This window comes from Electrona antarctica (genome assembly GCF_951216825.1).
Source record: "Electrona antarctica genome assembly, chromosome: 16".
Lineage (NCBI taxonomy): Eukaryota > Metazoa > Chordata > Actinopteri > Myctophiformes > Myctophidae > Electrona > Electrona antarctica.
In genome coordinates this window covers 10,406,662-10,421,723 of record NC_136797.1, presented here as the reverse complement: position 1 = coordinate 10,421,723, position 15,062 = coordinate 10,406,662, and the positions used below count along the sequence as shown (strand labels likewise).

At 47.5% G+C, this 15,062-nt stretch overlaps 1 protein-coding gene across 1 annotated transcript in view; it reads right to left on the bottom strand.

Moving 5' to 3' along the window:
• Nucleotides 1–9,328: 9,328 nt before the first annotated feature.
• mrrf (mitochondrial ribosome recycling factor) overlaps nt 9,329–15,062 on the bottom strand; it is a 39,001-nt gene continuing 33,267 nt past the window's right edge. The window contains exons 5-7 of the mRNA XM_079523610.1: nt 14,656–14,747; nt 10,682–10,841; nt 9,329–10,035 (exon numbers count right to left, since the gene is read on the bottom strand). Coding sequence (XP_079379736.1) covers nt 9,958–10,035; nt 10,682–10,841; nt 14,656–14,747 — 330 coding nt within the window. The 3' untranslated portion in view covers nt 9,329–9,957. The remainder of the gene's footprint in view (nt 10,036–10,681; nt 10,842–14,655; nt 14,748–15,062) is intronic.

The following is a 15,062-nucleotide window of genomic DNA, read 5'->3' as shown; positions in this document are numbered from 1 at the left end:
ATAAAGCTAAATATATAATTCCTCCCATGCCGGTAATCACGATGTCCAGACGATTTGAAATGACAGTTTAACCACTTTAGACTGAGGAACGCTTTGTTCGGATTGAAAAGTGGGGAGGTGGGTCGAGAGAGCGGAGCGAGCGCGTTGGAGAGTCTGGTGGTGTGGGTCCCCTGGATGGATGGTTGGCGAGCTCTCCTTGTGCATAGAGAGGCTGTCCAAAAGGGGGCCGGTGTGGCCCTCTCTAAATGGGGCGAGCGCGCGTTCGATTTGAGTCGAAATGGCTCGCAGACCCAGACGGGGGCAATTCTGCGAATAACTGACATGCCAAGAGGTCCGGAACGGAAGGAAACACTCTCACTAGCCTGGTATTAGTTTACCTGATTATTAGGATGTCGAACTTCCTCCTAAAATGGTCGACTATTTCCCCATTTGAAGGCATGCGCGAGGCGAGCAGCAGCACCTGGATCAGGCCAACAAGAGAAAACGTGTTCCACATTATGCTTGGCAGAGCTAAGCCCAGTTAAATATAACTCAGACTACCTTCAACATACATATTAACCCATTTTGACCTGACACTAGATTCTACAAAATGTCTTCAAAATCATGAACATTTCTGAAAAACCTATATTTTTCTATGTCAGTGGTTCTCAAACTATTTCATGTCAAGGACGACAAGGAGCCCCAGAATTATATGTACAGTATTTGGCCTCCGACCCCCATCTGCAAATATGTTGTTCCAGGGACCCCCAACAAGCACAGATTTGAGTTAAAAACGTTGGCTCTGAAAGAATATATATTCAAAGATTTGCACCACATTTTCACGATTTTTCAAAAATAGCACACCTACAAGATCGTAGCGTGGCACTCAGTGCCGCTCTATGAGCTTGTTGTATAGGTCTTCAATTTTTCAATAGCTAAAGCATAACATAATGCTTAAAACACCAGAAGGGGTCCCCGCCCAAAATAGGTTAATGTGTGTATTCTTTTACTCTTCATTATTGCATCACAGGGAGGGCTGCAAGACACACACTTTCACACGCTCAAAATCCATGTTAATTTTATAAATCCAATTTATATGCAGCAATTATTGAGAGAATATCGCAAAATGCCACCATCCCCACAAGAGCAGAAAGCTTTTTTTTTTTTTGCATTCAAACGCTGATTAGATCCTTGATGAGAGCTTCAGGGTGGCTTTGACACTCTCCACGGGCGATGGAGAGAGAGAGAGAGAGGGCGATCGAGGCAGACGGGAGGGAGGCAAGGAATGAGAGGCGTACATGAGGCACCGATTCCATTCTGCCCTGCCCAACGCTTAACCACATGGAACCTAGCGTCCCTATACTTCCTATGAAGCAACCATTCGTCAAAAATTGCAGATCTACAAGCTATTTTGGGCTAAGATATTTGGTACAGAAATACTAAAGGATCCGGTATAGCGCCCAGGGGGGCACCGATCACCTGTGTGTGATCGTGCACGCACGCACACACGATGGCTAGACCATTGTCACAAGCCTCTCTCAAAATGCTTGGAAAAGATATGAATAATTCAACACACACACACACACACACACACACACACACACACACACACACACACACACACACACACACACACACACACACACACACACGATGGCTAGACCATTGTCACAAGCCTCTCTCAAAATGCTTGGAAAAGACATGAATAATTCAACACAGAAGAAGAATATGATCTGCATGGAAAGTACGGAGATATGGAGGAGAGGGCAACGGGGAAGAAAGAGTGAGCTCAAGAAAGAGAGAGAATAAATGGAATATTCAGATTTTTTTCATGGGTATATTTCAGTGTGAAAGCTGAGCTTTGTTCCTGCCTTGGCTTGACGTTTTTTTGTCAGTTCAGTCGAAAAAAAAGAAAATAAAAAAAAACCCTAATTGGAATTTGACAAAAGGTACAGTAAATCTGAAAATGTTATTTCATGTTTTTATGTATTTTATGGGCTTCATACCACAGTTGCTTGAGTGGTATTGCAAAACATTTAACACTACTATAGGGAACATAACAGAATTATTGTTTTAGTAATACGTTATAATGTGTTGTTTTTTCGATTACTTTATTCATTCATTTTATTTAAACAAATATGTAGTATTTTAGTTTTTTTTCATTTTCCCACAAAGGATTACAAATAAATGAAAAAAGCAATTGAAAAAAACACACGTTAGGACTAGGAGGGCACTATATGAGTCACCAGAACCAAGGTGGTCATCGAGGAATCTATCATGGATAAAATGGAGTTGCAAATGGGTTTGTATAGGAAGGAAGGGGGGCGTGTCTGATGAAAAATAAATATCAAATATCCGCATACTGAATCAAGCATCTAAACCCATTTTGACCTGAGATCAGATTCTAAAAATGTCTTCTACATCCTGACAGTTTTTGTCAGTGGTTCTTCGATTTTTCAAAAATAGCAGACCTACAAGCTTGTAGCGTGCCACTCGGTGGTGCGCTATGAGCTTGTAGATCTGCTATTTTTCAATAGCTAAAGCATAAGATAATGCTAACACCTACAGGGGTTCCCGCCCAAAATGGGTTAAGCTCTATTTCAAAAGTAGTGGAAATAGCTGATCTACAAGATCATGTGTCCCGCATTGTGAGGTGTGCCATTTCAAAGATTTTAGGCTATACTATGCTCCAAAAACAGGGCCGCCAGGTACAGAGTGGCTATGAATGTATGGTTGCAGACAACAGGAAAACAACTAAAAAACTGTCTATCTAGATTCTATACCAGTGTTTCCCAAACCTTTTCATGTCAAGGACCCCCAAATAGACACTAATTAGCCCCGCGGACCCCCCATTTGAAGAGATATGCCAGGGACCCCCCATAAGAGGAGATTTTTAACGGCTCTATAGCAGTGATTCTCACGGATTTTCATTTCAAGGACCCCTCCAGTTAGACATGCATTAGTCTACGGACCCCGCATTTAATGGCATTTCTATCTCCGAGACCCCACATTTATATTGTTAAATCAATTTTAATTGAACTCTGAGAGTGTACAAATGGAATGGTTCCATTTGTACTCTCAGAGTTACAGACCCATAAGGGTCCATTTGGTTCCTAAGTATCATTTAGCTGGGGACCGCCTGGAACTCCCTCAGGTACCCCTGGGGGTCGCCGGACCCCACTTTAGGAACGGCTGATCTTTACCATGTGTGTCACATGTAGAATGGTGGCTGTAGATTGAGATGCACTTGCACTGGGGCATCAATCTGAAAAAATAAATAAATAATAATAAAATAAACGACTGAATTATGTGAGGTTAAATGCAGACGCTAGGGGGTCTCCTGAGACCTTCTCATTTAAACCACCGATTCACTCTGCATACCTATAACAGTGTACAAGGAGATCAATCAAATACACAAGCAAGGTTCTATAATTATGTCATTAAGATACTATAGCCTACACCTGACGACATTTATGATACTATACACATACCGATATTACATGCATTACTACAACCTAATTACCCCATTAGCCTGAATATAAGACTACGTTTTTCTCCAATGGAAATATACTAAAAAAACGGGTTCGTATTATAAACGGTGACTAGACTATTTGATATTCAATGTTATTTTTCCACAAATGAGTCTTGAAAAATGGGGGTCGTCTTATAATCAGAATGGTCTCATATTCGGGACAATACGGTATTCTATAACACACACACACACACACACACACACACACACACACACACACACACACACACACACACACGTTAGTAGTAGGCATTAAGGGCCACAAAACGGGGCCATATTTTTTTTTCTCGCTAAAGTGACAGTGAAGGATCATTTGCAAAAAAATATTCACATACTCGCACACACACCAAAGTCTACAGGAGTTGGTGAGCTTGTAGATCGGCTATTTTTGAGGGTGGCACACACCGTTTGTACGGCAAAGCATAAACCCGGGGCTTAAACATTTGAAAGGAACGAGGGGTAATTCACTTGATAGATGTCAACTGAAGTGAAGCTATCAGCTGAAAGCAATTTCCTTGTGCTCGCCTGTGTTCTGTGCCAGGGACTTGGGAGATTTTCACCCCTCCATCGATCATGAAGCCTCTGTTTTAAGCCAAGGTACACAATGCCCCAAATTGCTGACATATGGACCTAGAATCACCGACAAAAACCTGCCATTTCCAACCTGCCCCTCCTCTGTCCCGGCACGGCCACTCCTCTGCTAAACTCTTGTTTATCCAACGGCTCGGGTCTGTTTAGGCCATTAGACATGGCAATTCAGAGAGAGAGAGAGAGAGAGAAGGCCTTGCCCAAGTGGTTCTCAAACATTTCCATGTCAAGGACGGTAAGGACCCCTAAATTGATGTTCCTGAGAAGATGTTGTGCCGGGGGGGGACCCCCATAAGAGATGTTGTGGCGGTGGGGGGACCCCCATAGGAGAAGATGTTGTGCCGGGGGGGGGACCCCCATAAGAGAAGACGTTGTGCCGGGGGGGGGGACCCCCATAAGAGAAGACGTTGTGCCGGGGGGGGGACCCCCATAAGATAAGACGTTGTGCCGGGGGGGGACCCCCATAAGATAAGATGTTGTGCCGGGGGGGACGGAAGATGTACATGCCTAAATGTTTGGGAAAATAGCTGATCAACAAACGCACGAGGTGTTCCCGGACGGTGTGACGTGTTGTGGGCTTGCAAAGCTAAAATGATGAACTATAAGGTTATGGTGGTTAAACTGTTGCGCATTATGTTGGGTATACGCACCCCGGAAAGCCCTCAAGAACGCCTTGAGGTCCACCGGACCCACCGTTAAGAGAACGCCTTGAGGTCCACCGGACCGGACCCCCCGTTAAGAGAACGCCTTGAGGTCCACCGGACCGGACCCCCCGTTAAGAGAACGCCTTGGGGTCCACCGGACCGGACCCCCCGTTAAGAGAACGCCTTGAGGTCCACCGGACCCCCCGTTAAGAGAACGCCTTGAGGTCCACCGGACCGGACCCCCCGTTAAGAGAACCACTGGCTCAGGCAATGCATTAAAGCCATTCTGGGCGGGAACCCCTTTTGGTGTTTTAAAGCATTATGTTATGTTGAAAAATAGCAGATCTACAAGCTCATAGCGCGGCACCGAGTGCCACGCTATGAACTTGTAGGTCTGCCATTTTTGAAAAATCGTGAAAATGTGCCTCAAATCTTTGAATATATATTATTACAGAGTGAACATTTTAACTCAAATCTTTGCTTCTGGGGAGGTCCCTGGAACAACATATTTTCAGATGGGGGGGCCGAGGCATATTACATATCATTTTTGGGGTCCTTGACATGAAATATTGAGAACCACTGATACAGAAACATAAGGTTTTTCATAAAACTGTTACATTTCAACGTCTAAATGGTGCATTTACTGTATATAGCACCTTTATCCAAGGCGCTTTACATAGATTGTGCATTACATTCACCCATTCATACACACATTCATACACTGATTGCGGCGGAAGCCATGCAAGGTACCAACCTGCACATCGGGAGCAATTTGGGGTTCAGTGTCTTGCCCAAGGACATTTCGACATGTAGACAGGAGGAAGAGCCAGGATTCGAACCGCCAACCCATGGATCATTGGACGACCTTGCTCTACCTCCTGGGCCACAGTTGCCCCGAAATGGGTTAACGCCATTCCGTAAGGTTGCCTCGATGGAGTACACACAGTCAAATCAGCAGTTAATGATAGTGTTTGAGAAGGTTCTCTCAGACAACACCTTGACTGCATGCCGGGCTGGGCACAGAGCTTTTGCTGCATCTCACTCCCCTATGCCATTGGTGTGAGTATATGTGTACCGCATCCAATGTAATGTGGAAAGCAAGCCTGCTTTGACCTTTATCCCATTTAGACCCGAGGACGATTCTACAAATGTCTTCCAAATCCTGACAGTTTTCTGAGAAACCCATGTTTCTATATCAGTGGTTCTCAAACATTTTCATGTCAAGGACCCCCCAAAAATATGTATAAATGTAATTCACCACCGACCCCCATCTGAAAATGTGTTGTTCCAGGGATCCCCAGAAGCAAAGATTTGAGTTAAAAACGTTTGAAATAATATATATTCAAAGATTTGCGCCACATTTTCTCGATTTTTCAAATATAGCAGATCTACAAGCCTGTAGCGCGGCACTCGGTCCCGCGCTATGAGCTTGTAGATCTGCTATTTTTCAATAGCTAAAGTATAACATAATGCTTAAAACACCAAAAGGGGTTCCCGTTCTGAATGGATTATGCGGCACTGGCGTTGCATGGCGAAAATAGCTTCGGAGAATAAATGAATCACATGAAACCTACAGTATAGCATCCCCGTTCTTCTATATAGGCTGTTTTCAGCAAAGACATTTGGTGTAGGGAAACACTAGTGGACCTGGTATTATAACTAAGATCCAATACGTTAGTCTCATGATGTGCTAAACTTTGAACAGTTCGCTGGACGATTCCGGACGATGGCTTTGAGTGTGTGTGCAGACATTCAAAGAGAGCGAGAGAGAGAGAGAACCACAGGGTACAAAGCACTATTTCTTTAATGGGGTCCATCAATAATGTTTCTTTTCCCTCTTCATTGTGTTTACAGAGTAGCCATTATATTATATATTATTATATTATCAATCGTAGACGTGGTGGGCAGAAATTTAACCCATTTAGACCGTAGGACGATTCTACAAATCATGATCATTTCTGATAAACCTATGTTTCTATGTCAAGGACCCCTAGAATCATATAGTATTTGGACTCCGACCCCCATCTGAAAATATGTTGTTCCATGGACCCACCCAGAAGCAAAGATATGAGAAGAAAAATGTTCGCTCTGAAAGAATATATATATTCCAAATTTGCGCCACATTTTCACGATAAAAAAAAAAAGCAGATCTACAAGCTCATAGCGCGGCACTTGGTGCCGCGCTACGAGCTTGTAGATCTGCTATTTTGCAATAGCTAAAGTATAACATAATGCTTAAAACACCAAAAAGGGGTTCCCGCCCAAAACGGGTTAAGATAATTTCACCCCAGAAAGCGGATTTATTTTGAATCCACCCCCTTCTTCTTATTTTTTTCCCTTGCAGACTTTGAATCAATGTGAAACAAATGTTTGGCTAGTATACACACTAATGATATCTGTTCAGGACGGCTCCTGGAACGGAACTCACCCCCCCCTTTGCCTCGACTCCCATTCTCACTACCAAGATAAACCCACAGCCAGTTTACATTCAGCGCGGGTGCGCTTGTTTCGTATAAACAGACTAGCCCCTTGTGGCAACGGGTTTGATTAGGAGGAGGCCCACAAATCCCATTAAAAGTCAATCTATGGAGCGTTCCGTGTTTGTTTGAAGACGGGAAGAGTTAAGAAGGGAGGAGGGCAGAGACGGGGAGAGGGGAGGAGGCGGGCAGAAGGGAGGAGGGCAGAGACGGGGAGAGGGGAGGAGGCGGGCAGAAGGGAGGAGGGCAGAGACGGGGAGAGGGGAGGAGGCGGGCAGAAGGGAGGAGGGCAGAGACGGGGAGAGGGGAGGAGGCGGGCAGAAGGGAGGAGGGCAGAGACGGGGAGAGGGGAGGAGGCGGGCAGAAGGGAGGAGGGCAGAGACGGGAGGTGACTGGCAGTCGGGTTGCCGTTGTTATTTCCATGCCAACTGCTGTTTGTGCTGCTTACAATTAAACATGCAGACTAATCACCCGGCAGCAGAAGAGCAAGACCGTGACATTCAGTGTGGCTCAGTCTGAGTCTCTGAACCCTTAACCATTTCCGCCCATCTGACGTGTCAGCACGTCCTAGGGGTCCCAATCGACGCGTACATCCGACGTCTTAGCGCATCCTCAATGATACGGGGCGAGATAAGAATATTCTGAATTTTTTCCTTTTTTGTATTTGTCAGTTTGCCTCTCGGCTACCGTATGCTCCGCTCTGTCCCCATGTTAGCTTATCATTGAGTTAGCCGTTAGCGCGGCGGAAAGAATGACTCGTCTCTCCTAATCCAGGGCGCTTTCCGTGGTGTTGAACGGATCGATATACTGGCGCTTCATTTCTGCTCCTCATCCGTCTCTCCCGCAAAATATGAACGCTTTTTGGATCATATATCGTATAAACTAAAACTATCGCAATGTAAGCTAGCTATGTAAAGTAAAATTAGTGGATTGTTTCCGGGTCATGGGTTTCCGAGTAAAAGCGGCCATGTTGTTCCGGCACCCCAGAGCTTCTATTTTGAAGGACTTCCGGCACTGATTGTGTTAATACCTGGGAAAAGCCATGAGGTTGGAGCCCCCAAACACCTCCCCATCACACCGAGCTCCTGTTTGTGAGCATCTCCTCTCAGGTTCCATCGTTCGGGGCAGCGCTGGCCTAAGGGTCAGAGGAGCGGCCCTTGTTTTGACCGAATGGTTGCCGGTTCGATACCCCCGGACGGGCAGGAAAAATGTGGGTCGGGAAGTGATTGGTCATCACTCACCCAACACCGCTGAAGTGCCCTTGAGCAAGGCACTGAACCCCCAACCTGCTCCAGTGGAGCTGCTTGGTGGCCAACAGTATGAAGGCTCATTCAGAGTCTGGATTTTCGCTGGTGGGGTGACCACCGGAGCTGAAATAACGTTGAGCGTTAAAAAAACAGAGAGAAGGGCTGGGGCGGTGGTTTGCTCTTCACTGCGGCTCGTGACGTCATGTTGTAGTTCGGTGGTCACCTCACCACCGAACATCCAGACTATGATGAGCCTTTAGACTGTGGTTGTACTGCATGGTCAGCTCCCAGGTTTTAATGTGTGTGTGTGTCTGTGTGCAGGACGTTGCTGAAAATGAGCACTCGTGCTCAGCTACTACTCTGGGTAAATAAAGAGAAAGAAATAAAAAATAGGCTCCGACGGGATTCCAGAACCACCTTCCGCTAAACCACATGAACCCCATACGGCGTCCCTATTCTGGGCATGACTTCTAAAGAATGTCTTTTAACCCATTTTGAGCGGGAACCCCTTTTGGTGTTAGCATTATGTTATGCTTTAGCTATTGAAAAATAGCAGATCTACAAGCTCATAGCGCGCCACCGAGTGGCGCGCTACGAGCTTGTAGGTCTGCTATTTTTGAAAAATCGAAGAACGACTGACATAGAAACATAGCTTTTTCAGAAGACTGTCAGGATGTAGAAGACATTTTTAGAATCTGATCTCAGGTCAAAATGGGTTAATATCTGCTGATAAAAGAATAACCGATCTACAAGCTTACACTGGGTGGCATTGAGCTTGGATCGGCTGTTTTTCCATATCGCTGCTGTCGGGAAGAGACCACAAAATGTTAATTTTTCAGGAAATGAAGAAATTACATTTGTTTTAGGAAATTAAAAAAATCCTTATATTTTGAAAACAAAGCAATAGTGCCTCATCAAAGTTGGTGTTGGGACTTTATATATTGGCAATTACTTGCATAAGAGGGAGAGGTGGTGGAGTTAGCTGCTTTAGCAGACAGTTTGAGAGGGGCAGAGGTGGTGGAGTTAGCTGCTTTAGCAGACAGTTTGAGAGGGGGAGAGGTGGTGGAGTTAGCTGCTTTAGCAGACAGTTTGAGAGGGGGAGAGGTGGTGGAGTTAGCTGCTTTAGCAAACAGTTTGAGGGTCCAATGGAGTTAAGAGGTTTTTTCCAAAGCGTTTTTTTACTACTTTATTAGTTCAATATTTTCGAAAAAACACATAGACGTAAAGGGTGTTCAATAGCACTGATTTATGCAAAAGAAAAAGCAAGTTTGAATCCAACATCCATCTGGTTTCAGCCCTGGCTCTGCCACAGGTAGCCTGTCCCTCTAGTCGACATTCTCCCATGCATCTCCCAGCAAATAAACAGCTAAACATGTTCACCGCAAATACAGTATAGGTGTCCACCCACACTGGGTTTTACAGCAATTTACAGTGGATGGACAGCTGTTGGATGGACAGCTGTTGGCCGTGAAAATGTTTTGGTTATTTTATTATGCTAAAAGTTCCTTGGTCTTCGCTGCTAGCTGTTTCTCTACTTCGCCTGTATAGCCATCCGTCATTTGCTGGAGCTGTGAGGAGCAGACAGGGAGAAGAGGAGGGGAAAAAACGTTAGCTCTCCATTAGGGAATCAGGCTAATCTATTTAATTGATTCAAATAAAACACGTATTTTAATAAAATAATCAATTTAGAAAAAAAAAAGATTTGAACCATAGAGTAATAAAAGGATAGAGACTGAACCGGAGCGATAGCTATTCATTTCAGTGGAAGTTGCTCAGTGGCGTTTTGAAGCACCCGGAAGAACCGTCTACTTCCGGTAGTGCAACCGAGTGCTCAATGTTAAAGCCCAGCTGCACGGGGTTTCCTCGTCATGAATCCACGGGTCCGCCTGCAGTTCACGGTCCAACCACTAGGACCGAGTGCTTCAACGCTGGAGAGCCTCACTGGGGGCTTGATTCGAACCCCTATAGTCCCGGCTGTGGCCACGCCCCTTTACACCCGAGACAACCTACCTGCTTTTCTACCAGTCGTATGGTATCTTCTTTACACCCGAGACAACCTACCTGCTTTTCTACCAGTCGTATGGTATCTTCTTTACACCCGAGACAACCTACCTGCTTTTCTACCAGTCGTATGGTATCTTCTTTACACCCGAGACAACCTACCTGCTTTTCTACCAGTCGTATGGTATCTTCTTTACACCCGAGACAACATACCTGCTTTTCTACCAGTCGTATGGTATCTTCCGACTGCCCGTCCTTGGCCTTCTTGACCTGCGAGAGAGCGTTAGCACGGACCTTCCTCAACGAGTCCTTGGCCTTGTTGCCAAACTGTTTGGCCAGCTTGGTGAGGTTCTCACGGTGCTCACGGGTTACCCTGGAGGGAGATGAGAGAGAGAGACAGAGAGAGAGAGAGGCAGAGAGAGAGAGAGAGAGGCCGAGAGAGAGAGAGAGAGAGAGAGAGAGGTCTTTAAGTCTGTGTCTTTAAGTCTACCAAATTTTCCACAACGGCCTGTTATAGCACCACCAGGAGGCCGACTTTTGAAAACACATTTTTTTATATTAACCCTCCAGATTCTGTCGAAAAATGTCCACAAATCGCTACACACTATCTCTATAGTCATGTGCTCAAGACAGATCTGTCCGATATTTCATATTCCATCCTAATTGGCTAACATTGGCTTTCAAAGTTTGCAGGATTGGCCCGTTTAAAAAAAAAAAGCCTCACATCATGAACACAGCGTGCAATTTACGTGAAATCTTGCACAGACTTTCCTACTAGGCTGAGGAATATATCCCACCCTTTTCACATTGGCCTGTTATAGCGCCACCAACAGGTGGATTTTTGCAAAACACATTTTTGGAACAAAATGCCTCAAATCATCCAATTGCCATCAAAGGCGTAAGAACAAATGGCACCCCTTTTTCACATTTGCCTATTATAGCGCCACCAGGAGGCCACAACCTGACTTGCCCTGGTGGAGACCTGTGCCCCAAGGGGCACTTTATCTAGTTTATTTTCCTTTCATAAATGAATGCCCTATTTACTGTCTACGTGCCATTATTTTGCCTGTGACATGCCCAAAAATAACGACACCGGGTCGTAGAGTGGTTAAGTCCGTCTGTGGGTTTTATAAATATTTAACCGATGAAAAGTATTAACAAGAGTGTGTGACTAAATAATAAGACGAAGATGTAACTGAAACATCGAAACGTTGTCGCTTTTTACCTGTACCCTGTATTAATAAGGTAAGGGCCTAAATTGTCTGAGCTGCTCCAGTGCCTCCTTCTCTCATGATACCTGTCCTGCTTCTGAGATGCACCAGACTGGCCTGCCATAGGCTAGAGGCTTCTGAGATGCACCAGACTGGCCTGCCATAGGCTAGAGGCTTCTGAGATGCACCAGACTGGCCTGCCATAGGCTAGAGGCTTCTGAGATGCACCAGACTGGCCTGCCATAGGCTAGAGGCCTCTGAGATGCACCAGACTGGCCTGCCATAGGCTAGAGGCTTCTGAGATGCACCAGACTGGCCTGCCATAGGCTAGAGGCTTCTGAGATGCACCAGACTGGCCTGCCATAGGCTAGAGGCTTCTGAGATGCACCAGACTGGCCTGCCATAGGCTAGAGGCCTCTGAGATGCACCAGACTGGCCTGCCATAGGCTAGAGGCCTCTGAGATGCACCAGACTGGCCTGCCATAGGCTAGAGGCTTCTGAGATGCACCAGACTGGCCTGCCATAGGCTAGAGGCTTCTGAGATGCACCAGACTGGCCTGCCATAGGCTAGAGGCTTCTGAGATGCACCAGACTGGCCTGCCATAGGCTAGAGGCTTCTGAGATGCACCAGACTGGCCTGCCATAGGCTAGAGGCTTCTGAGATGCACCAGACTGGCCTGTCATAGGCTAGAGGCCTCTGAGATGCACCAGACTGGCCTGCCATAGGCTAGAGGCTTCTGAGATGCACCAGACTGGCCTGCCATAGGCTAGAGGCCTCTGAGATGCACCAGACTGGCCTGCCATAGGCTAGAGGCTTCTGAGATGCACCAGACTGGCCTGCCATAGGCTAGAGGCTTCTGAGATGCACCAGACTGGCCTGCCATAGGCTAGAGGCCTCTGAGATGCACCAGACTGGCCTGCCATAGGCTAGAGGCTTCTGAGATGCACCAGACTGGCCTGCCATAGGCTAGAGGCTTCTGAGATGCACCAGACTGGCCTGCCATAGGCTAGAGGCTTCTGAGATGCACCAGACTGGCCTGCCATAGGCTAGAGGCTTCTGAGATGCACCAGACTGGCCTGTCATAGGCTAGAGGCCTCTGAGATGCACCAGACTGGCCTGCCATAGGCTAGAGGCTTCCGAGATGCACCAGACTGGCCTGCCATAGGCTAGAGGCCTCTGAGATGCACCATACTGGCCTGCCATAGGCTAGAGGCTTCTGAGATGCACCAGACTGGCCTGCCATAGGCTAGAGGCTTCTGAGATGCACCAGACTGGCCTGCCATAGGCTAGAGGCTTCTGAGATGCACCAGACTGGCCTGCCATAGGCTAGAGGCTTCTGAGATGCACCAGACTGGCCTGCCATAGGCTAGAGGCTTCTGAGATGCACCAGACTGGCCTGCCATAGGCTAGAGGCTTCTGAGATGCACCAGACTGGCCTGTCATAGGCTAGAGGCCTCTGAGATGCACCAGACTGGCCTGCCATAGGCTAGAGGCTTCTGAGATGCACCAGACTGGCCTGCCATAGGCTAGAGATGCGGTTTGGAACTCCCTTCTGCATAAATAATAAGGCCATTGGGAAGGCAGGTTAATTTCCCCTCACTTCCTGAACAGCAACGCTTTAGCAGATTAAAGGTTTCCGCCCGACTGCGACGCTATTAGAAGCAAAGCTTCGGCTCGGTGCGAGTGGCGGCTCGGTGCGAGTGGCGGCTCGGTGCGAGTGGCGGCTCGGTGCGTGTGGTGGCTCGGTGCGTGTGGTGGCTCAGCTCGGTGCGAATGGTGGCTCGGTGCGTGTGGTGGCTCGGTGCGAGTGGTGGCTCAGCTCGGTGCGAATGGTGGCTCGGTGCGTGTGGTGGCTCGGTGCGAGTGGTGGCTCAGCTCGGTGCGAATGGTGGCTCGGTGCGTGTGGTGGCTCGGTGCGAGTGGTGGCTCAGCTCGGTGCGAATGGTGGCTCGGTGCGAGTGGTGGCTCGGCTCGGTGCGAGTGGTGGCTCGGTGCGAGTGGCTCCTCTGCCAGATACACCTGCTGCTGCACACACCCACAGTATATTATGCATCAAATAAACACCTATGAAGATGTGAACTCATAAACACTGTGTGTGTGTGTGTGTGTGTGTGTGTGTGTGTGTGTGTGTGTGTGTGTAAAGACAGGTAGAGAGAGAAACAGAGAGATAGAGCAGTGGTTCCAAAACATTCCCAATGAAAATTATAGGGGGAAAAAAGGGGATATTTAGGCTCTGTGAGAGCGAGAGTGAGAGGGAGAGAGAGAGAGAGAGCGCTACACTGAACAGAATAGAGGGATTGGGCCTATAACAACACAGCAGGGGTCTCTCCACACATACTGTACTCTGAGTACAAGTCAAATAAACGTGCCAGTAACAGCTATGGACACGGGACACACACAGGCTCACACACACCGTCTCACACACAGACACACACAGCCACACACACACACACAGTGACAGCTATGGACACGACACACACACACACACACACACAGCTATGGACACGAGAGACGTGATCACAGCCGACCGAAGAGGAGGAAGGAAACTAGACTGTAAGGTGAAACAAACCAATGCAGTGAATGAAATGAGAGAGTTGTTGTTGGGGGGGAAACACAAGTGGTATAAAACAGGGACTTACAGAGAGAGAGAGAGAGAGAGAGAGAGAGAGAGAGAGAGAGAGAGAGAGAGAGAGTAAAAGACCCGAGGCAGGGGAAGTGTGGCCTTCAAGGCTGTGTGTGTGTGTGTGTGTGTGTGTGTGAGACTGTGTGTGCGTGTGTGTGTGTGTGTGTGTGTGTGTGTGTGTGTGTGTGTGTGTGTGTGTGTGTGTGTGTGTGTGTGTGAGACTGTGTGTGCGTGTGTGTGTGTGTGTGTGTGTGTGTGTGTGTGTGTGTGTGTGTGTGTGTGTGTGCGCGCGTGTGAGACTGTGTGTGTGTGTGTGTGTGTGTGTGTGTGTGTGTGTGTGCGCATGACTCACTTGGGAATGGGCACCTTGATGATGGTCCCGTCCACCTCAGGGTTAAGTTTCAAGCTACTCTCTCTCAGGGCACGGGTGGCAGCCGCTGTGGCCTGGAGGGGGCGCGCACGCACACACACACACACACACAGGCAAACACACAGGGCACACACACACACACACACAGGCACACACACACAGGCACACACTTAAGTGGATAGGTGTCTAGAGCCGGGGGAAATGGACATGGCCCAGACAACTGCAGGTAGTGCCCCTGCAGGCCCCAGCTGGCAATCATTAAGGTGTGCGTGTGCGCGCGCGTGTGTGCGTGCGTGTGGCTATAGTGTGAAGGTGTGTATGTGTGTGCTTATGGGTTTTCTGGGGTGGAAGTGCCTCAGGCCACTGTCAGACCTTGGCCTTATGGGAGA